At 46.3% G+C, this 23,553-nt stretch overlaps 1 protein-coding gene across 1 annotated transcript in view; it reads right to left on the bottom strand.

Annotated features, from left to right (window-relative positions):
• The window catches only part of SH2D7 (SH2 domain containing 7), a 233,890-nt gene extending 212,236 nt beyond the window's left edge, over window positions 1-21,654 (bottom strand). Inside the window, exon 1 of the mRNA XM_069624409.1 lies at window positions 21,468-21,654. Coding sequence (XP_069480510.1) covers window positions 21,468-21,649 — 182 coding nt within the window. The 5' untranslated portion in view covers window positions 21,650-21,654. The remainder of the gene's footprint in view (window positions 1-21,467) is intronic.
• Between the last annotated feature and the right edge of the window lie 1,899 nt (window positions 21,655-23,553).

Here is a 23,553-nt window from a genome sequence, read left to right as displayed (position 1 = left end):
CTGATCAGAAAGCGTTTGTAGATACTAATCGAGGAAAGAGGCATCCTGAAATGTCAATGGAGCCACCGACCTGCAGGAGGCTAATGCATGTGTGAGTGTCAGGCACACACCTTGCATTTTTAAGAAGGAATGAGGGCAGGTTCCTTTCTCCCAAAGCCAAGCTATCCTACTGCACAAAGTCCCATTCATGAATCAGGGAACTTGCGTACAGGGCCCTGTGGTTGCAAAAAGCATGGGGAAAGGTGCACTTGCATGACTTCATGAATTTTCCCCAAGGTCATTGGGTACATCGTCTCCAGTATTGTTTGGGCAGTGCTTGTCTATATCATTGTCTTAGTATCATCTATTGTACTCTCCGGGCCCAGAATGGTACTCCAGTTTACCAGTCAGCTAGCTCCTTGGGTTGAGTGACAGTCCAAAGGCCTGCCTATCACAGGTGTAAATCCCTGCCAGGCCGATTCTTCAATGCATCCTTTGAGAGCCATACAAAAATTGTCATGGAGATTGCTAATAACACCCTTTCTTCAAGTGGCTAGAGAAAATTATTGAAATTGTGGTATTTATTATCAGCAGATAGATGAAAGCAGGATACCCTGTTGGCTCATCCACCACATGAATGTTCATAAATTTGTATTTATTCAGTTATTATATTTGTAAAGCACACTCAACCCAGAGGCATCTTGGCACTAGTTGCAAGATAGGGTACAATTTCAGGTAAAGATTGTCAAGGAGGATGAAAGTAGTAAGTTATTAGGAAAAGAGCCAGGTTTTTAGGTGTTTTCTGAAGGTCCAGTATGAGGGTTCATCGCAAAGGTGAGGTAGTAGGGAGTTCCACAACCTGGAGGCCATGGCAGGGGAGTTGGCTTCACCAGCTCTGGATCTCTTGAATCTGGGAACTGTGAGGAGGTTATGGTAGCAGTGCACAAGGGCCTTGTCGCTTTAGTTTTGAGGAATCTTTGTGAGAGGTATACTGGGGTTATATTGGTTAGGCAGCAGTGAGTGATGGAGAGGGTTTTGAATTTGATGTGCTCTCGGATAGCAAGCCAATGTATCTTTCTTCTGCCATCAGAGACATGTTCATATTTGTGCAGATCAAGGGCAGCTCAGAAGGCATTGTTCTGGACGATTTGGAGTGTTGTGATGTTCCACTCTGAAAGACCAGAAAATAGTGCGTTTGAGTAGTCCAGTTTTGATCCAATTATGACTCAGGCAATGGTGATGCAGCTGTTAATGGAGAGGAAGCGTCTGCTGGTGTTTATCAGTTTTGTTGTGTATGCAGCAGAGGAAGCAATGACGTTGACTTGTCTAGTCATATCTAGGGTTGGTCAAGGTAGATTCCTAGAGTTTTGCACTGTAGGTGCAACAGGGACGGTGATACTGTCTGTCACAAAGGAGCAGTAAACTGGGTTTAGGGTGTTAAGTAGGGTTTAGGGACAACCAGTAGGATTTCTGTTTTTTAGTCGTTCAGGCAGAGTAGACGGGATGCCATCCAGGACTGATTGAACTCATAAGTGGAGTTGATGGTAGAGGTGTCCTGTGCATAGTTGCCAGTCATGGGTATGAGTATTTGTGTGTCATTGGCATAGTTAGTGTAGGTGATTCCAAGGTCATTCAGGTGGTTGAAAAGGGGTTTTGTGTAGATATTGTAGAGTGGCAGAGATGCAGGATCCTTGTGGGCTGCTGCAGGTGATTGGCGACAAGGGGGGGACTGCCAGTTCTGTGGCACAGGAAAGAAGCAACCGATTTGGTTGCTTCAGGTGGGAAGTTGGCAGCATTAGAAAGATTACAGCATAAGGTTTTGTGATCAATGAGGTCAAAGGCCGCAGATAGGTCTAGTAGGAGTAAGAGGGCTAACTTGCCTGCCTCTCTGGTGTGATCTAGTTTTATTTTTAGGTCAAGTAAGGCTGACTGATTTCCATGTCCAGGGTGGAAACCTGACTGGCGGGTGCCAACGATATGATGGTGTTTTAAATAGTTTTGTATCTGGAGGTGGACTGCTCATCAAATATCTTTAAGATGAAGCATACAGTGGTGATAGGTCGATAGTTGGTAGGTGTCCATGGGTTGAGGGAGGGTTTTTTGAGAAGTGGCAGGATCCAAATTCCTTGAGGCTAGTGGGAATGGAGCAAGGGCTGAAGCAGGTGTTGATTGTGGTGGTGATGATAAGGGGGGATTATGGCCTCAACGCAGTCCTTGATTAGTGGGGTAGGGCAGATGTCAACTTTGCAGCGTGAGGGTTTCAGGGTTTTGATGATGTTGGCAGCTTCCAGGTTGGCCAGGGGATGCAATTTGAAGGGTGGAAAAGGGGAGGATGTTGGCAGTAGCTGGGGTTGGGGGTTAAGCTTAGTTTTGTTGTGGGTGGTTGCTTGTTTTAGACGATTTTCTCCTGTAATTTCTTAATTTTGCTCATATGGAGATTTTGTATGTTGGCACATCATGGGTCATCTTTGTTGAGGCTAGATGATGGCGTAGTGGGAGATTCAAGTTTATGTAGGATTGCAAAGAGCTCACGCGTGGCTGATTTGGCATTAGTAATTCTCATGTTGTAGGTAGTAGCTTCAGCGTTGTGTATGCCTACTTGTTTTCATTGGCTATGGTGGTGAAGTGTAGTTTGTTAGTATCGGATTGAGAGGTTTGCCATCCAGCAACTGAAGCTCGTTTTCTGGAGCACAGGGCTTGAATATTGGCGGTAAACCAAGAGTTTTTATGTGAGAATGATTTGGCTTTTCTCTGAATAAAAGTGGCCAGTGTATTTACTGCTTTAGTAATAGTGTTGTTGTAATGGTCGATGAGAGCAGTGGGATTCATTGATAGGGTAGGCTCGAGGTCAGAAAGTTGGGTGAAGAGGGAGACCTAAGCATCGCCCTTATTGCACCTATCCCGCTCTGAGCCCGTCAACAGAGAAACAATAGATGCACATTGCTCATGACCCCCTCCTCCCCTTTATCGATGATGTATCACAGGTGTGAGAGACGCTATTCACTCACAGTCGTTCAGTCCACAGCCTTATGATATCACAGAAGAGACAAGTCTGCAATCTATAGAGCAAGTCGACTGACTGCAAGCAGATAGAGCCGATGACCTCACGACTGGCATGACATAGATTCATTAGACAGGAAGCACATATGCATTCCTGCATGAAGCTATGCAAACATTTTAGTTTATTGCCGATAGACACAAAGGATATGCTTATGACCCACATAGTTAGAAGACAGACACACATATACCTTTCGCTAAGCAAAAAAACGCAAGACGCATAAGAATACATATGGATGGCTTGATGAAGCTTAATGCAACTAACAAGGACCACCATGCACACAAACATTGATGACATAAATACAATGGAGTGAATGGGTGAAGCATTGAGAATTCGAGACACAGAGAAAGCTGATCGACTGAACCAGCTGAAGCTGTCAGAGCAGGCTTCCAACACAGTTACCGTGCACCAATAGCCAAGGACACAGAGGTAAGGAATGTTCCCAGATAAGCAGAAACAACAGGGCCCCTGCAGGAAGCCAAAGCAGAAAATCCTCGCAATTACAGCCTTTTCGTGGTCCTACACACATGACCTGAACCTGCTAAACGGTGCCTATTTATTCGAGCTGGATAGTGATTGCTGTTCCCACCAGACTATATGCAGGAAGATACAAATGTATCCGAGGTCCAAAGACAAATGTCCTGTCTCACAGCACAGGAGGTCAGAGAAAATGACTTACTGGAAATATGCTGCACCCTCTGGGCCGTTCCCACCACATTGTGTGTTGTACTTAGACTGGTACCTGTCCAAGGCTTCAAGGCTGAGAAGACAATGTCTGTCCAATCCCTATTCACCTACTCCGATGAGTTTAAACAACGTTGCATTGGACAACCATCTTTCACTAACCAGTAACTTTGTATTTGATACTTTTGGAGGTGGTCTCAGGAGGGGCAACCAGATATGGTTGCCCGATGGGTGCATTAACACCTATAGAGCATTTTATATAGCTTACATTACTAACCTTTTCCGCTTCACGTTAGGTTTTTGGGATGTAACCACATTTTGCAATGTCATTTGTGAACAAAACCAGATGACAACCACCTATACACTGAGAATGAGTGTGGAGAATGCTACGTTGTTCATGCTGCATATCCCTGTCATTTCAACTTGTAATAAAGGCAGTTGAACTTTGCGCTATGGCCGGGTGTTCCGCTCTTGGTGCAGGGGATTTCCAGGCCCAACTTCCTCTTGCCTGTACACCGGGAGGCTGTTAATAGTCCCCTAGTTGTTTATACAAGGGGGAGAAGGAGGCATTTGGTGAGGTTTGGAGAGCTGTGGGATAATGTGGGGGGCATGGTTGCAGTGGTGCTGATGCTCGGTTTAATAGTGGGGGATGATGTGATGATTGTAGGAGGGGCAGGGAGTGTTGGACAAAATAGTGCTGTTGCAGTTAAGATCGGCAAGCCACTCCAGTGTGCCGCCTCGGATGTGAGTGGGTGAGGACATGTGTTGAATGATGCCAAGTGCGCTCAGGTCATTGACAAAGGAGGTGGCATACTTGTCTGTATTGTCATTAAAGCCTAGGTTAAGATCACTGAGGAGAGGAAGTTTGATCTTGGATTTGAGATTAGCGGTCGGGTGTTTCAGGATGTCCTCTTTGAGGGAAAGGGGTGAGCCAGGGGGTCTGTAGATTAGATATATCATGATGGTGGTGGTAGGTGATAGCGAGAGTTTGACTGGTAAGGAGTCATAGTTGGGGTGGTAGGATGGAGTTAGAGGCTCTGATAGGGAGAGATTCTCTGTAGATGAATGCTACTCCAGGGCCTATGCCTCCGATCTGTCACTATGGAGGATAGTGTGTGAAAGGGGGGTGGCAATAGTAACAGTGGGACCTGCAGTGGAGTAGAGCCAATTTTCAGTTATGGAAAGGATGTCTAGGTTGTTGGTTATAATGAGGTTGTGTATGTCTGGGGCATGAGCTTGAATGGATCTAGCATTGATTCGGATGCATTTCAGGGAGGGGCGGGGTGTTGGTGGACCCACTGGCAGTATGGTCGATGTGGGTAGAGAGATCACAGTGGGACTGTTTCGGAGGTGAGAAGGGGCGTTGTGTGGTGGAATAGGGACTGTGGGAGGGATGTGGGGGCATGCGTGCGTTAGCGAAGATGGGTGTTTCTCAGATGTGTGGGGGGTGGCATAGTGTGGGGAGTGGGCCGGTATGCAGGTGGCTTATCGGGCGAGTCTGGCATGGCCTTGGCATGGCGTCTGAGAGGACAGTAGTTTGCCATGGTAGAGTGTCCAGTAGGTATACCAGGGTGTAGTGTGTGCAGGAGTAGGGCAGCTATGAACTGGCACTGGAGGTGATACTGTGGAGGAGGAGTCAAGTACCTCTACTGGATGTCCCGCCCCCATTTTGCCTATATGTTGGCTGCCAGAAATTGCGACATGCGCAAAACCAATAATGGTACCTATACCGTGAAAAGTTCTCGAAACAAGGTATCCGTTGAGAAAACTCTATATGATGTATCTGCGGAGAAAGACGGGCTTCTGAAGGAAGTTCCGGAAGAAGTGTGAAGATGAGTGAAAAAGAAGGCTGGTGATGTCACATGAAGCAGAAATGACGCACACAGAAGAGATGCTAATGAAGATAATATATAGACCAAATAGAATCTGATGGCAAAGTAAAGAATAAAGCAAAATTTTGTGAGCAAAAGTAAGACTACACATGTGGAGAAGCATTGATGAAAATGTAAAACCATTTCGCAAATGTACATATGCTGTAACGCAAGTAGACAAAGTAATCATAAGGCTGGCTATACGTAGTGAATAGACTGCAGGTGGTGCCGCCAATATGTATATAAGTGTGTATAGAATCTGGATGTTCCACGACGCATTTTAGCAAAATTGGACCCTGTGAATGAAAGGGCTGAATGTGTGGCGCAGTAGAATAAAACAGCTGACAGCGAAGGAAGATTAGAGAAAGCTTGCCTAACCCAGTGTCAAGAGTTGGGGCCGCCAAGAACCTGGTTATCTACTCGAGAAGATACAATGAATGTGAGAAGCGAGCTGAGCTCCTGTTTGAGGTGTAATGGAAAAACATTAGAAGTGCCAGGAGTTATTAATTTAATATTAAGTATTAAATACAACAAAGGAGCTCAAAACCTGGTCTCCAGTCACATGGTCAGATGAAAATAGACTTTGGGGTGAGCTACACCGAGACCAGAAGATAAGGCCATGCTCTCACTCCCTTTCATTCACAGGCACAGTGAGCCTTTGCAAGGCCGAGTTCAAAGACATTAATTGAATGGCAGACCGCAGGAGTGATGACGAATGTTGGGCTAACTGGGTGGGGGGACATGACCAGGTCAACCCCCCAGCAACTGGGGTACCAGCTTGCGTGCTGCTAGCGAGTGGAATATTCCAGAAGGGTACAAGTGTGCCAACCAATCACAAAGGGCCGTGTAGCAAAGAGTCCTATAGTTTGAGAAGCCAACAGAACATTGTGTATTAGTATGACATGAAAGATGACTTGCACTAAAGTTGGGCATAGCTGTCCACCTGACCTTAGAGATCCAACCACGATCCCATACCCCATCGAAAGTATGCTTAGATGTTCTCCTTAAGCCTATCACAAACCCCGTAGGTTTTCTTCTTTTGCCACGTAGTATGACGTCAGTGATGATGACTTTTTAGTATAAAGTTGTGTTTTTTTCATGTAATGCGTTGAGACTCTTGAGAGAGAAAATACTTGTGAGGTGTCCGTTGATGTCGGTTGTACTCCCTGTTTTAACAAATGCCATTAAAACAGTTGTGTTTTTGCCAACTTCCTTAGTCGGTCTGATTATTGATGTATGAGTAAGGTCTGCATCCCCCTCCATCTCAGATACTGTTACAATGTCTTAAAGGGCCTAGGGGTTCAATACCAGGTGGTAAGGAGTAAGGGGTGGTAGGAACCACGTGGGGTGTATAGTGTTAGGGGAAGACATCGGTCTGGGGGGGCGCAGGTGGTTGAGGGTGGGGGTACGGTGGTACGGTGGTATAGGTCCAGTTAGAAGTCTTGGGGTGTGTGGGTGCATTCTGGTTGGGGTGAGCCTCTGCATGAGATGGTAGCCTTGTGTGTGGGCCTTTTCTAAAGGTGTGTTATGGAGAGTATGACTTGGTGGGGGAATAGAGAGGGAGCTTAAAAGGTGGAGGGGAGCTGGTGTTGGGGTAAGTAATGAATAGGGGTAGGAAGTGCATGGGAGGCCTGTGAGGGGTGAAAGTGCTGATGAGGTTGCAGACATTTCTCAGCATGCTGCGGCTCACTATGGATTTTACTTGCTTACCTTTAGTTGTTAGCAGCATGCAGGGGCTGGCAAGGTCAGGAGCTGAAAGGCTGGACTCTTGGGACAGCACATTGAGTGGTCTGTTGAACAGGATTCCGCTAGACAAGTTGTCTATGGGAGGTAGGTCCAGTTTCGCAACAGTGGTTAGATAGAAGGTGGGGCAAGGAGAGAGGGTGCCTTCCACGCCCTGACAGGCCCAGACAGGCAGTGGCCGTGGGAGCTGGGCTTTTTAGGTGGCTGGCTGTGCCATCCAGTGAAACTACACATCCTGGTATGAAGGATGTATCAGCCAATCGGCTGACTCTGTAGGCAGGGCTCCGGGGCACACAGTGGGTTTTATTGAATATAAATGGCCATCTAATGTCCCTATCTGCTACGCTGAGTCTTACCTCCTTGTCAGTCTTACTCGTCACAGTCTGTACTCTGTCTGGAATGTGACGAGCAAGATCTGGTCTTGGAGAAATGAAGATTACCAGTCAGTAATCAGGCCATTCATTGGCAACGGAGTTAATGCATCCAGTCTTTTACAAGTGAACTAGTCCTATCTTTTTTCTAAGCGAGACAATGATAAAGTTCTCTATATTACTAATTATCAATGTGCAAATGTTGTTCAGAACATCTATATGTTGCACTAGGCACGCCTGGCTGACCTCGTGACTGCTACAAAGAAAAAATGCATTGCAGAACAGAGAATCGCTGATGCAGAGGCGGGGAATCAATGGTGCAGCGAAGGAAGGTCAGATCGTGGGAACACATTCAGAAATGTAGCTTCAGCACTGGGGGCACAGCTCCGGGCGCCCCCGCAAATGAATAAGGACTGGGTCCCCCATCCCCTTCCTGTAACACTCTGATATCGTCTCACTGAAGACCCTTCCGAGCACACCCTCAATTCACTGACTTTATTATATCCATTTTGTTGCACCCTCTTCTTGCGTTCCCTGGTTCTCGCTACATAAAACCCAGCAGACACACAACTATTCTCTGTGATTGGTCCATTCATGGTCACATGCCATGACATCTTCTTGTTACTTGCCAGTGTTATGCGCCATCACGCCCAATATAATAGAGACACGTGTCCCAATGCTCGCCATAATGAAGGGACACAATCCACGTATTACCTTACAATGCAAGCTCCTGCTTGAACACTATGGGCCTCATTAGCAGTTGGGTAGATTTTCCAAAGCATCCTCAGACTGTCTGTACGCAGTAATTACATTACTGCGTACAGACATTCTGGGAATCCGCCTGATTATGGCAAATCTACTAAATTGACAGTGACAGATGTGGATGTTCAGAAATAACGCATGTGATAGTTCAGAACATCTACATGCATTTTTACTTTGGGCTATTAGGTGGCGCTTTAGCGACACCTACAAGCCGAAACTATTGCATTAGTGTGCAGACAAGCAGAAATGGCTTATGAGGAGGGACGCAAAGCTTGTAGGTGCTGTTTTGTTATTTGCCCACCCACTGACAGCCCATGGCCATGCTAATCCCGAAGGCCTTTCCCACTCAGTTCCTGCCCATCCCTGCCCAAACCTCTCCTGATTGGAACTCTTTGAGCTCCCTTTAAACAAGCCTAATCATCAACCTCAAGTGCATGCCAATGTTTTTTCAAATCATTCTTCTAATCACTTAATTGGAGTTTCAAACTGGTTACTGCTGTAATCGCAATGTCTTAACCAGGTCTGTCTTCAGCCACTCGATTTATAAGCACTATGCGTGTCCTTCACTGAAGTCCTGTTAAAAAGAAGCATTGGCTAAGCCAACAGTTTTGGCTTGTGTATATAAGTATTAGGCATTTACCAGGTACTGCTATTAGAAGCCCAGGTACTTGCACCATTTTGCACCCACTACCATCAATGGCCAGCTAATACCACTACGGCAGTGCCTGGCAAGTGCTTTTACCATGCCTACACAAAAGCCCAAAATTTTGCTATTGCTAATGCATGTTCAAAATTGTTTTTAATCCATTTCCACTCCCACTTTGAGGGCTGAAATCATTGAAATGATGTTGTGATAGGGTCAGGGACCAAACCACGTGAAGACGACACTCAGCCTGGGGTGGGAGGTCTACCATGGTTTTCACCAGAGCAAGTCCTGCCCCAGAGGCGTGTTGTGGGTATTGGGAGGGCCCCAATACCTGTCCCTTCTCTATGTGCCTGCAGGACTGGAATGAGTACCACCTTTTCTTGTCCTATGCCTGTATTGCACAATGCTGGCCAGTCTCTGTTTTTTCCGCAAGACTACATCCCACAAAAGGCCTAGTGCTAGAAAACAGTGAGCCACCCAACCCGGGGAGAGACAGAGAAAATCTGTGAACCAGTGGACCATTTCTCTCATCAAAGTGGCAATTTCAGTGCCCGACGCGAGACAGATATGCAATTTTCGTTCAACAGGTTTGCAGGAATGGCGGGCACAGAAAATCGTCAATCTCAGAGCTCTATGCCACACAGACATTCAGTTTACCTTCAATGGGATAAAGGAGTGGCCCGCTCCACAAAGCAGCAATGACAGCCTCTGCTCAGCAAAAAGTGGGACACTGAGGTTACCTTCCAGAGCTGTTCACATATCCTGCGGGCAACCAATGTCCTTGGCACAATACGAACTGGAAAAAGAGAGAAACCCAGACTGACTACCCCTCTCTCTTTGGTCTGTCAAAGAACACAGGGGAGGGATGCACTAAACCTGCTTAATAATAGAGCAGAAAAATACACCTGTTGGGCGATACATTATTTAAGACTGGATTCGTTTTTACAAAAAATAGAAAAATCTTTTTAATATTTTCATTGTTTAAAAATTATTAAAAAACAAACAATTACAAATTACTACATGCATTCATAAACAGTTGCATATCAATCATTAGATTTGTGAGAGTCCGGGGTGCTACAATTAACATGTATTAGAAGCATAATTGTCAATTTCACTATGCAAGACACCAGAAAAAACACAATTAAGTTTTCCTATAGTCGACATATGTTTCGGCCTCTATGTAGTACCAGCGTGGTGAAAGCTGGTAAATCAAATAGTTATACGGCATCTTCAGGACGGTCTTGCTTACTGAGAAACTTTGTTTCTTGCCCCTTGAGCATGTGGAATATCACGTCTGTGGTCGACAATGATGATTGAAGACCATGGAGTAGGAGCTTCTGGAACAATTATTTAGATACCAGGAGCCGGAACCAAAATCACCTCTGTATGGGTGGCCTCGGCGAAGAGAATTATTTAAGAAGTGGACTTGGGTTGCTATATGTGTTCAGGCTTTTTTCTGCAGTGTTCATCTGTGGAGATGCCCAACAACTTGTGTCTGTTGAAAAAGGAGATGTATTCAGCATTGGAGCTACTCGCTTCGCGCGAGTAGCTCCAATGCTGAATACATCTCCTTTTTCAACAGACACAAGTTGTTGGGCATCTCCACAGATGAACACTGCAGAAAAAAGCCTGAACACATATAGCAACCCAAGTCCACTTCTTAAATAATTCTCTTCGCCGAGGCCACCCATACAGAGGTGATTTTGGTTCCGGCTCCTGGTATCTAAATAATTGTTCCAGAAGCTCCTACTCCATGGTCTTCAATCATCAAGATTTTTCTATTTTTTGTAAAAACGAATCCAGTCTTAAATAATGTATCGCCCAACAGGTGTATTTTTCTGCTCTATTATTAAGCAGGTTTAGTGCATCCCTCCCCTGTGTTCTTTGACAGACCAAAGAGAGAGGGGTAGTCAGTCTGGGTTTCTCTCTTTTTCTTCTTAGAATCTCCCTTCCTCCAGCCCTGACCCCCCGATAACAAAAAACTTTGGGAGTACCCACTTTCATAATTACAATATGAACTGGGACATTGCTTGTGTTGACAGCAGGCCACCATTCGCAAATGCCTGCAGACACGCTTACGAAAATGGGTGGGGATTAAAGCCCATTATGTCTTTGCTTACTTGTGATCCCCCCTTGGGAGAAGGAAGGTAGTGACTGGCCTGGGGACCCAGCTGAGGGAGTGACCCAATGAAGGGGGACGGAAGAGGATAAAAAGGGGCACAGGAGACATGAAGGTGTGGGTTGTTCGGGTGAGGTCAAGGAAGAAGGTGGACGATGCCCAGGAGAGTGGAGCCGGATTGCTGAGGGAGTGTGTAAGGTGTCGGGAGAAAGTGGTACTTGCGTGTGGATGTGCATGCAAGGTCCGTGTGTCTGAGTGAGGTTAATAGAGGGGGGCTAGGGTAGGCCAGGACAAACATCAGGCCGCATGGAACTATCGCTAGAGACATCCTGGGTTTGTGGGACGCCTGGGCTAAGGAAGGAATCACCTGCACTAGGCGAGAGAGGGGGAAGGCCCTTAGAGAGCCCTTTTCATTTTCTTTAATAAAGACTGTTGACCCTTCCTTGCGAGTTTGTGTGTTCTTGAGGCCATCTGTGACAATGCAGATTCGCGGGTGGGGTGCAAGGGTAATAGAAGTAGCTGAGAAGGAGAAGGTGGGCCTCAGAGATGTCTTCTTATTTACCCCCTTTGGTTGTCCCCATGCAGCTAGTTTTGTTCCTGCAATGATGGGTTGCACTTAGAGGGTTTAGACAGGTTATCACCACCTCTCGGTAGAGGTAAAAGCTGGAGAAGCAAATATGAGGTTTCTCAGCTCATAATAAGGTGGTATTTACAGCATTCAGTATTTATTTGGAATACTGCATTCTGTAAATTCCTCCATAGGCTGATAATGAGCCTGCTGGCATTTCCAAATGCCAAGTGTTTTTACTGCTGGCGCTGCACCTATAATCACAGTCTATGTATCCGAACGGCTATCAATATTCCCCATGTTTCCCCATTTGAAGGAAGAACATCCCTCACCTTCGAGTGGTGGTCAAAATTACTGGAGGCCATCTAAAATATGATGTGTGCCACCCAGGACTGGCTTTATCCACCTTCTGAATGGTACAATCCAGACAGGTTTTCAGGAGATCCACAATGACTATACATGCAATTACATATAGGAAATTTAATTTGACATGTTTTCCATGGCGTTGTGTGACGAATAGCGGGATAGGTGCCTGGGCGCAGACTACGTTTTAGAATTGTAGCCTCTAGTAATGAGAGCAGAAATGCATATAGTGCTAGTTACAAAGCATTACAAAACACTGTAGACTACAGATGTGTACTTCTGCCGGGTAGCACTAAAAGGATATTTGTGCAATGTAAACAGTTTGACTCTGTTTGCAACTCCACTCTTTTATGTTATTTGCACAAGAATGTTTATGATTGCTTCTATGAGTTTCTCCATTTGCACACTGCACGGTTTGCACTTTGGGAGACATGTCTAGAGATATCTGTGTAATTTGTCTTTATGAATGTGCTGTATTGTTCTTTGCACGCTGCAATATTAGCACATGAGCCCAGCATGTGATTGAATCTGCATAGGCACTCTGTATTGTATGTATATATCTATTGCCAGTACACAGCAGGTGTAGCGAAAACGAACTCCTCGAGAGCAAAAAATGCGCAATAAATTGAGATGAATAGTCTAACAGAGGACTACTTGCTTGAGATTGAAAGAAATAATGAACCGCGCAGGCACTGAAGTTATGAGAGACTGCTAAGTAAATTGAGACAATGAGTGCCTCTTGCTTAAATAACTGTTAGTATTTCATGAGTTGTACCTTTGTTATGTACTGAATCACGGGATTCAGTCACTTCTCCCCACAGGGGAGCCTTTCCCTGTGAGGCTAGGGAGGTGAGCCCGCTATGTGTCTTGGGGACAAGGACTCCCGTGTCCATGAGGAACTCCCTTACCAATCCTCCTATAGCCCAATGTTGAAAAAAACTCCTGGAAGAAAACATGAAGGACAAGTCGATATTTGTTATTGTCAAATAGAATCCTTGAGAAAACCTGAAAAGAACTACTTATGTGGTACTGATACGAAGAAAACCACTGAAGTAATACTGAGTACATGTACAACACATAAAAAAAGGACTTTAACGCTACGTCAGGGAAGTCCCAGCACAGTGTCATAAAACTAGGAGTAGGAGACATGAGAGAGAAGCCTGAGAGTCCAAATCAGTGGCCTGAGCGAAGCTGAAGGAAACAGGGAAGTGTGCCTTCAAATGCTGGATGGAAGCTGCTGTATGCAATAATGGGTTGCAGTTCAGGAGACCCAAGTTGCGAGCAAGGTCCCAGGAAGGACAGAACAAGAAGTGGTGGCATGACTGAGTATGGAGAGAGTACCCCAGAGACCACTTACCGAGAGCACCACGGAGTGTGCTGAAAGTGACGAAAATGGCAAACAGAGACACCGTCCTGACAAACGAGAGAAGAGAATCCCGTCCGACGTTGCTGCGATCCCTAGATCAGAAATGTAACGGGGAGAGTGGGAGACCTGGGTTGGCCACCGGAAATACCAAATAGACTGTTCATACTCATCCCAGTGAGGAACAAGGGTGGAGGAAGAGTGAGAATCATTACTGGGCTACTCCTGCTCCTTCGAGTAAAGAACCAATCATAGAATTGAATGAGTGAGAACCAGTACTGGAAGATTCCTACTAATCCCAGTAAAGAGTAAATCTTGGAAAAGACTGAGAATCCTTACTGGAGCACTCATACTCGTGCCAGTAAAGAAGTAAGTGTTGAAAACATAGGAGAAGAGTGCGAATTGTAATTGGAACAGTATTTGGTTGTTCCAATCAAGAAAAGCATTGGACATTAAGTGAAGAGAAAGTTTCAAGTTTATATAACAAGAGCTGGGCACAAGAGCTCCAGGAGAGAGGAGAAATCCAACCAAACATGGTTAATAGAGAACAAATAAAGAGAAAGAGAGAGTAGTGCAAATGCCCAATATCTGAACTTTACGATTTGGAAAAAGTAGTTACAAAGGAACTATCTAGAAATACTTCAGTACACCAAACTTGCTAAGAAAGCAGTCCACGGGAGAAGGGAGTGCTTCTCCTGTACCTTCGTTATTTTGATAGTGGCATAGATTTGTTTTGGGCGCAGGACAGATTTTTCTTCTGGACTCACTGACAACTGATGAGCACCCTAGTTGGTTTGGTTGGGTAGGGAAACCCCTTAGTTTAGGGAAAGTTAGGCTTTTTCAATATTCTTTTAATAAAGAACAAGTCTAACTGGAAGATCAGAGTCTTGGTCCTTCTTCTGACCCACTATATTTGGTCATTCTGAAAATCCGCCTGGATTCTTTTACTCTTTGATGGAACGGTCAACAAGCCCATCTCTAGCACCCGTAAACTACAGCACTGCAAAGCTTCAAGACTTTGGTAGTAAGCGTTATATGAAAGCCCGCGATCATTATAAACATGTATTATCATTACTGGAATTACCCATGCTGAACCCTTAATGGTTCCTGTACATTTGGGGCAGTCACACCTTTTTTTCTTTCTAGCAAACATGTTAATATTACTGTCAGAGAGGATAGGTCAACAAGTCATGCAAACCACCTCTGACATGGAGCAAGCCTGTTCTTCAGAGGTTCGAAACCTGACAATGCCAGCTCAGCCCTTCTTCCTTCTGTAGTCCATAAGGTGAGTATCATTAAATTGGGTATCATTACAGCTCTTTGAAGTGGAATGAAATTTGGCATAAAGTACTTCATAAAACCTGACAGTATTATCATTATGCCTGCAACCACTGGTAAAGCCACTGTCCTTCCAGGATCATGGCGAATCCATTCCGTTCTTTATACCATAGCTTCAAAAAGTAGCAATATGGAGGACGGTCACTTGGCAAACTGGGTGCCACTCTCTGGAAAAATCCAACAATGGTTCAATAAAACAATAGTTTTGGCAGCTTGCAGACTGTAAAGGACCAACTCTCACTTCACCACGGGACTTATACTGTGCATGCATCTGATACCTTACATCCCATAACACAGCCTCCATTACCACAGAATAATGCAAATGGGGCTGGGCAACTAAATGACTGGACACATATCAGAACTATTCCCTGAACCACGATCCACAGCGCCACTGATGCAAAGAGGACGCGTACCTTTGCCATTGTGCTACAATTTGTGAATGGTGTGCAGAGCATGCTTACACACCCGCAAGAAGGCCTGATGCCCCTGATAAAGCTCACAAATAAATAAATAATTGAAACATGAAAAATACAAACCTTGAAAGTAGAGTTCTAATGGAAGGAATGAGACTGGCAAGGACTTCTGACGCTGACCAATTTGTGACAGGCACCAGCCCTCCACCCTGACACATGTCAAACTTTGTAAGAGTAGCTTATTCCAAACGGACATGGGTCGGAAATTTTAAAAAATGAAATATTGTCCCAAAATCTGGTTGAAACACACCTAAATTCATAATATACCCAACCCACAGAAGACTGTAGTGCCATCTTAAGTAGTTCCAGTGTCACATGTAATGGGTACATCCAGCTCTCGCCTCTTTTGCTGCAGTTGGTCACTTGCAGCTCTGCATTTATAAAAGCAAAACAGGCAATGGTAGAATGCTGATAAGATACAGTAGAGGACGCCCCAGTTTACTCAGAAGGAAGGACATTTAGATACCTGCATTGGAGCTCCAGAGCAAGTGTTGCGTGTAGTATCTTAGAAAGTCAAAATAAATCAAAGTACTTCACACACCATCAGTATAATTGCGTTTTGCAACTTGCTAATAATACAGACAACTCATTTGTTCAATGTCACATGTGAGCCATCCATCCAGTCCAGATGCGGTGCTTTCTGGCCCTTCTGGAAAATGGAGAATTGAAAAAGCATGCTGTACAGTAAACCCATGCAAAGAACAGACAAGGCATGGGTGTGATGTGGGGTGCTCCGAAAGCACCACATAGAGTAAGTACGTAGTGGTGGCAAGGTAACGGCAAGTCTAAGAAAAGCAACTGGTGTTGGCTGGACAGCCGCTGCTCGATGGAGGTGTAAGATATGTCCCGGGCCACTTAGCAATAGGGAGGGTGACGCACGCATTGGCGCAGTGACGACACATGAGGTGAACAGATCCTAAAATTAAATATGCAAACTTCATTCAACTTGTCTTTCACAAGTGAAGAAAGTATGTATATCTTTGTTAGATATACTTTGATTTAGTTTTGTGCTAATGGTTTACTATCACAATTTCCTCCCTAAATGTTGTTTGGTATATGTAGATGACATGTCCCTGAAGAAGAGTTGTTTTAACTTGAAACGCGTGGGAAAGCAAAGCTACACTGCTTGGCATCACAAAGAAACAGTCACCCTTTGCTCTGTTTGTCAAGCTTATGCCACATTTTGGAAATGACTGTGTTATATTAGCAAACTTGCAAATAATTGTAAAGAATGCAAGGCGTGTATTGCTTTTGTGATGTAACAGACAATATAATTTTTTGGTACTATTAAATAATTACTTTTTAAGAGAATGTAGGTTCCCTGTTTTTTTTATGGCGGAGTTATGGGGTGTGTTAAGAATGTTTAACAAAACATGTCCTGTATAGCAGGCTGTCAATGTGTAACATTTCACTGGCACGTCATCAGTGATCCTGTTGTCTTGTGGCAAAGACTCGCACCTCTCATTGGGCTCGAATCTTGCCACGGCATTGTTCACGCCAAGTGCATTCAGCAAAAAGTATTTTTTGGTGTGTTAATTCCTTAAAGAGACAGGGGGGCTGTGTCCGTCCTTTTCAAAAAAGTGGGTGGGCCCTGTCCACCCACGTGGTCCCATGCCTTGTGCCCTGCTCAACCTATTACAACTCCTAGGCAGGTAAAATACATTGTTTCTGGTGGGTGAGAGCCCATTGCAATCTACGGAGTAGTATGGGGAGTGCCACTAGTGTGAACTAATTCCAGCGTGGGTGATACCCGCAAAAGGTAGGTGAGCTGAGAGGTATGCTCTATATCAGGATGTTCCAGTGTCAGAAACAGCGTTAAAATCTCCAGCAGTCCTGGCCTCCAGGCCCGCTTCACTTTTCGACATCTGCTGCTTGTGGAGCAGCATTTACATTGGGAATATTAAGCTTCACTATTGTGTAAGGGACCAGAATGGCATGAACAAAAAAAAAAAAACAGGCAATCTCATGTCTTCCATTTGATAACACAGTAGCTCTGGTGCTTCAAGTGTTTCAGAAATTGCTGTAAATTAATGAATTAGATGACAAAAGAGGCAATTAGTTTACCAATGTTACTGGCCTTCAAAATGTGGGTGGGCGGGGGTTGGGAGGAGGGGGGGTGTGTGTGTGTGTGTATACACCCACAGTTGTAGCTCATCCAGGTGGACATGGCCTAACGAAGGGGGTCGCCTGCCAGCTCAATAGGCCACGCCCCCTTGATGAGCCCCAGGTTAATGGCCTTCGGGCACCCCCGCCAGGCAGCACTTTGTAAAACACCCTATGGGTGTTGATCTCTGCATCTATTACCTAAAAGGATGCCTGGCCGGAAAGAACAGCCACGTGCTTTCAGCCTTGATGCTGGTACTGCCCCTTGTCAGGCATTTATTTTTTATTTTGTTGGACATGTGTATGGCGCCTATACACAAGTGTTTCCAGGCACCAGATGAGGGGCAGCAGCACCATTAAGGCTGAAAAGGTGAGGCCGCTGGATGCCGAGGCCTTTTTTCCTAAAGCTTGAAGCTCTCGCGAACGAGCAGGAGCTTCAGGCTTTAGGGGAAAAAAGCCCTTGGCTTCCAGCAGCCTCACCTTTTCTTCTATAATGGTGGTACAGGCCCACGGGCATCTTTTGATTAAAAGGACATGAGCGAGCGCTTCAGTCAAAAACCTTGTCCTCTAGCTGCTGGGGCTGCCAGGGGACAGTGAGCCCTAGCCCACTTAAAGCCCCAGAGACCAGTCTGTAAGCGGTGGGGGCCGGGATTCAAACCTGTGTTACTCTGCATTGTTTGCCCCTCAGCTATCCTCTGTGCCCATATATAGTGCCCTGCTTGAAAATCGAATTCTGGTGTGTTTTTTAAATCCTGCATTCCCCATCAACACAGTCTTTTCCTCTTTGACCTGCGCCTGCCGGCCCTCATCAATTTCATACCTTCTCCTGCTACTCATCCTTCCTCTCTCTCTGCACCTCCTTCACCACCTTGATGGATGTACCACTCCCTTGTATCTCCCCTCGGAAATGCTTGATGTCCTGTCAAACACGCTTCTGACACCTGCCTCCTTCTTGAACACTTTGATCTCAACGTCCTCGCTCTTACCGATATGTGGATCAATGCCAGCTCGGTCACTACCTTTGACTCCCTCCTCCCGGATGGCTACAAGATCTTCTCCGAACCTTGGCCCAACCAAGCTGGTGGTGGAGTAGCCGTGATCTTCCCTGAGTGAGTCCTTGCCCTCATCATACCACTGAGCCTTATTCCTCCTTTGAAAGCCTTGTCTGCAAACTTGGTGTCTCTCCTACTCTATCTCACCCTCACCACATTCTAAAGGTCCCCCGGCCCGTCTCACTCGTCCTCTCCGAATGGGCTGATTTCATCTCATCTCTCCGGGCTTCTACCTCTAAACTACTCCTCATTGGAGACTAAAACATCCACCTTGATGCCACTGTCTCTGCCTCCTCACTCTTCTGTGATCTCTGTACCTCTCTTTGCCTCACTATTGTCCCTTCCAGCCCTACCCACTCTGCTGGACACACTCGTGATGCCTTCATCTCCTCCGGTCTTCCTACATCCAACCATCTCACCAATCCTCTCTCCAGGTCTGACCACTCCCCCTCTTCCCACCTGGGACCTCTTGGCCCTCTGACTGAGCCATGCCCAGCACTAGCAGCCTCCTTCGAGGTCATCCAGGCGATGAAACGAGTGTCAGTCGTGACCTATGCCTCCACCTTCATCTCCCCTCCTACCTCCGCTATTGACTCTCCCACAGATTCTGCCCTTGCCAATCTTCACATTGCTATCTCTAACACGCTGCACAGTCTTGCCCTTGTCATGAGGATCTGCCTGAAACCTGCCTCCAAGTGTAACAGCTGGTTTGACTCTGATCTAGCCTCTCTAAAACGCAAGAGCAGAGTCGCTGAACGAAAGTGGCAGACCTCGGTTCATCCTCTGACAAACTGGCCCGTCGCCTACTCCAAAGGCAGTACCGCCTATCAGCTCCAAGAAGAGAGCCCACATCCAGGCTTGCATCTCTGGAGCCACTAACAACACGGCTGAACTTTTCAAAATCTTCAAGAAACTACCCAACCCATCTGCAGTCTCTGCCTCGCCTCTTCCTTCTAAGGCCCTCTGCACTGCACTGGCCACCCATTTCACCTCCAAAGCTTGGGCCATTCTGACCTCTCTCTCTTCTCCCCCTCCTCCTTTTCTCTCCCTGCCCCCCTTGGCTTCTATCCTCCTTTTCACCTATCACAAGGGAGGAAGTCTCTAGAGTAGTCCGCTTTATGAAGGTCTCATCCAAACGGGTGTCTCCCTGTTCCTCCAGAACCATTAAGGACAACACCTCTTCTCTTGCTCCTGCTCTAGCTGACTTCTGTAACCACTCCTTAGCCTCTGGCTCTTTTCCTCCTTCTCTCAAGCACTCTCTTGTGCACCCCCTCTTAAAAAAGCCTTCAGCCGACCCATCTCACTGAGCTTGCTTGTTGTCTTCATGACCATCAATCTGGATTTTGAACATCCAGAGGCACAGAAACTGCTCTCCTGAACACCCGTGAAAAACTGCTTGCAAATCTTGATTCCAACTCTCCTGCTATTCTCATTCTCCTTGACCTCTCTTCTGCCTTTGACATGGTCAACCACTCTATCCTCGTAAAAAGGCTCCAAGATACCCTCTGTATCTCAGACCAGGCACTGGATTGGCTGACCTCCTTCCTCACTGACCGTCCTTCCCAGGTGCACCTGGGTTCTTTCTCCCCCCCCACTCTCTCTACATGTGGTGTTCCACAGGGCTGTATATTCTTGCCTTGGCTTTTCAACATCTCCCTTGCACCTCTCGCTCACATGATCTCTGCCTTCTCCCCTCATTTCCAGTGTTATGCGGATGACACACAACTCTTCTTCAAGATCCCCTGCTCCTCTTCCTCCATCATTCCTGATTGCCTGTCTGTTATTCAGTCTTGGTGTGCTTCTAATAAACTCTCTCCTAATGCCAGTAAGACAGATATTATTCCTATCAGGACAACTGTGCCCCGCTTCTCTCCAGCAATCTGGCCACTCCCTATGGGCTAGCCCCCTTTTCCTTGAGGTCATCTTCAACTCCTTTCTCTCCTTTACTCCCCAAATCTTGGCCCTTGCCAAGAAAGCCCATTTTCAACTTAACCTCCTCAGAGGCATTCTCCCTTTCCTCACTTTCAACCAGAAGCTCAATGTCTCTAGAGCTCTGGTCCTCTCGGGCTGGATTACTGCTACAGCCTCTTCCTTAACCTGCCCCTTTCCTCCCTTCGCCCCCTTCAACTAATCCAGAATAGGTACCTGAGGCTTATCCTTGGCCTCAACCCCAGGGACCTTATCTCTCCAGCTCTAAATATCTCCACTGGCTCCCAGTGGTTGCAAGGATCAAATTCAAGACCTTCTGCATCATTCACAGGGCTTTCTGGGCCCTGGCACCACGCTATCTGCAGTTCTCCCTCCTTAAATGCTCTTCTTCCAGATCCTTTTGGTCTTCTTGCCCTATCTCTCTGCTGATCAAACGTTTCTCCAAGCAGAGAGCTGGGGGCAGATCTCTCTCTTAGGCCGGCTCCATCCTCCGGTACAGTCTCACGCCCTCTCTGCTTCTTGAACCGGACCACCTCAAGTTCCACAAACAAATCGAGACCTTTCTTTTTCCCACCTCCTTCCCTCTCTCCCTCCCTTGTTAATCCACCCTTCTGCAGCTGAGACTGGCGGCCTGGTCCTTCCTGCGTCCAATAGGGTCCAGGCCATCTGCCCAGTCACCACCAACACCAGCCCCTGCACTGCCCAATGGGCACACACCTGACTGCTGTGCCGAAGACTTCCACCACCTTGGATCACCCTTCCACCCACCTGTTGCCTCCGCCACAGGCACCTCTGCTGTTAGTTTCATTATTTATTCAATGGCATTGTTATTGTTTTTTCTCCCTTGTTCCCCTCTCTTTTGCCTTTTGACGCCTTGAAACACTATTCTGTTGTAGAGGCGCTTTATAAATATCCAATACATAAATAAATATACACAGATACGTATACTGCTTGCCGATAAAAGCCCCATGTAATAATCCAAGGGTTTGAGCTTGTGGCCTGCAGGCAATTAACCAACAGTGCTATCCCATCGCTGTATACTCACTGCCTTGTGATGAAGCCATGGAACCATTCGGGGAGAGCGCCGTTCTGCATCAGGAGCGGGACCTGAGTCTCGATGAACCACGTGACTGTCATCTTCTTAAGCATGGCCAGGGTCTGGACCTCCTCGTCCGTGTACCTCTGCGTGGCGCTGGCGCCGCCCAGCTGCTTCCTTGAGCTCTCCATGGCGTCTTGCGACCGAGCCTGCAGCATCTGAAGGAACGTAATTCATCGCTGTGCGAACTATATCCCGCTGCCGGCACTGGCTCATTTGCCTATTTTCCAGTTAGCACGTCTGGTAAACAGGGCCTGAATGAAGGCATTGTTCCCTGGGCCACTGGGCAGGGTTAGTTAGGTTTCCATGCAAGTGTTTGAAACATGAGGTCACTGGCAATCCCACACCATCGCCATTGCTGGCAAACATAATGCAATAACCAACCAGACAGCTGTCCAGGGCGCCATGAAATCTAGCCCCATCGCAAAGAGCTGGTCCACCGAATAGCACTTGCCTTGGTCGGTTTACTAACATTGCCAGGTGTAATCCTCTGAGACACCAGCTCCAGCCTTGGGCTTTCGTTTCTCTATGAATGGCATTGTGGGACTTGCAGTCCTGGGTTGCTGCAAATAAAGCAAAGGACTTCAGTAAAACTAAAGTAAAAGAAAAGCCCAAAGCTGGAGCTGAGCGCTCCCAGTGACTTGGAGTCTTCAGGTAACAGATACATTCGTGCGCATGATCTGACGGCTAATGGCTGGGATAATCTGACATTATACATTTAAAACTGGCATGACCAAAGTGTTTGCAGCTGTTAGTGGAATCATTCAAGTCTCAAATGTATTTAATATGCACATATGGTCAACAACGCGCTTATTTTTCTCAAAATGTCCGCGCGAAAATGCAGCTTGCCAAGAAGGCACTCGTTGTTTTGCTATCTGCCTGCTATGTGGAGGGGGGGTGGGGGGGTTGCAAATAGAGCAACTTCCGCCCTTCACCTCACAGCGAGAAGTGGATTCTACGATATACAAAGGAAGATGACGTAGTGCACGATTTGTAGGTAAACATCCCTTTTCGAGCAGAACTGGTCATGCAAACCAGGTGTTGAATTTGCGTTAAACGAAGAGCAGAGAACAATGGCCACATTGTGCCGAAACCCGGCCCCATTTGCGCGGAGTCCAGAGGACCAACATTTGATAAAGACCTGCTATGAAACATGGAGGCGGTTGTGTTCTCTTTGAAAGCCATGCAAATGCCCCCTGCTCTTTCTCTGAGGTACTTTTAAGATCAACCTTTCTGTTTGCATTCCCAATGTTAAACTGCATGGCACAGCAACCTTAAGGAGGTTCTGGTTGTTTGATCATTTTTGGGGGCATTTCTTACTTTGGTTGTGCTTCATACCAAGTTTGACTCCCGTTCAAGACCAGCAGTGTCTTTTTTAAGAGGCAGCACCCCGGCCCAAAGCCACAGAAGAGGGTTTAGCTGACTTAGGCACGGAAGGCAAAAATAATCGGTTTTGTTATATTGTCAAATGGCTATGTGCCATTGTTGTTAAAAGGCTGGAGTGACCCCAACTGGCAGACACATACTCATGTCATGCTGTCATCTTACATACAGATGTGCTTGGATCTGGATGGATGGTCCTGTTCAGTATCGACTATGTGATCAATGTCTTATTGTATTTGTAATTGGTTATTTATAACACGCTTAGGACCAGAGCATCGAACCTGTGTTGCTCCGCGTCGTCTTGCTTCCAAGGTGAGCGCGTTACCCCTGAGGTATCCTCCCGAGACCCATGCATGGGTTGCTTGGATGTATGAATGAATGAATGCATGGGATTCTTTGAGTATGTCACCACCTGCTCACTGATCGGTTAAACTTTACCTGGTGTTGGAGGCTACTGTGCCATTAAGGGCGTGGGGGGAAAGCATTCCCGTCTCCTCCTCTGTAAAGACACTAGGGGTCCACATTGATGCCACCCTATCAATGAATAAGCATGTCAGCGCCATTGTCGCCGCATCTGCCCTAAGCACGAAGCTTAGTGCCTATGGCATTAATATTGCACATTAATGCCATAAAACCCTACCTAACTAAATCA

Source organism: Ambystoma mexicanum, chromosome 11, assembly GCF_040938575.1.
Source record: "Ambystoma mexicanum isolate Mex_15411 chromosome 11, UKY_AmexF1_1, whole genome shotgun sequence".
Lineage (NCBI taxonomy): Eukaryota > Metazoa > Chordata > Amphibia > Caudata > Ambystomatidae > Ambystoma > Ambystoma mexicanum.
Note: the sequence above shows the minus strand (reverse complement) of the source record. Positions and strands in the feature narration are given on the sequence as shown.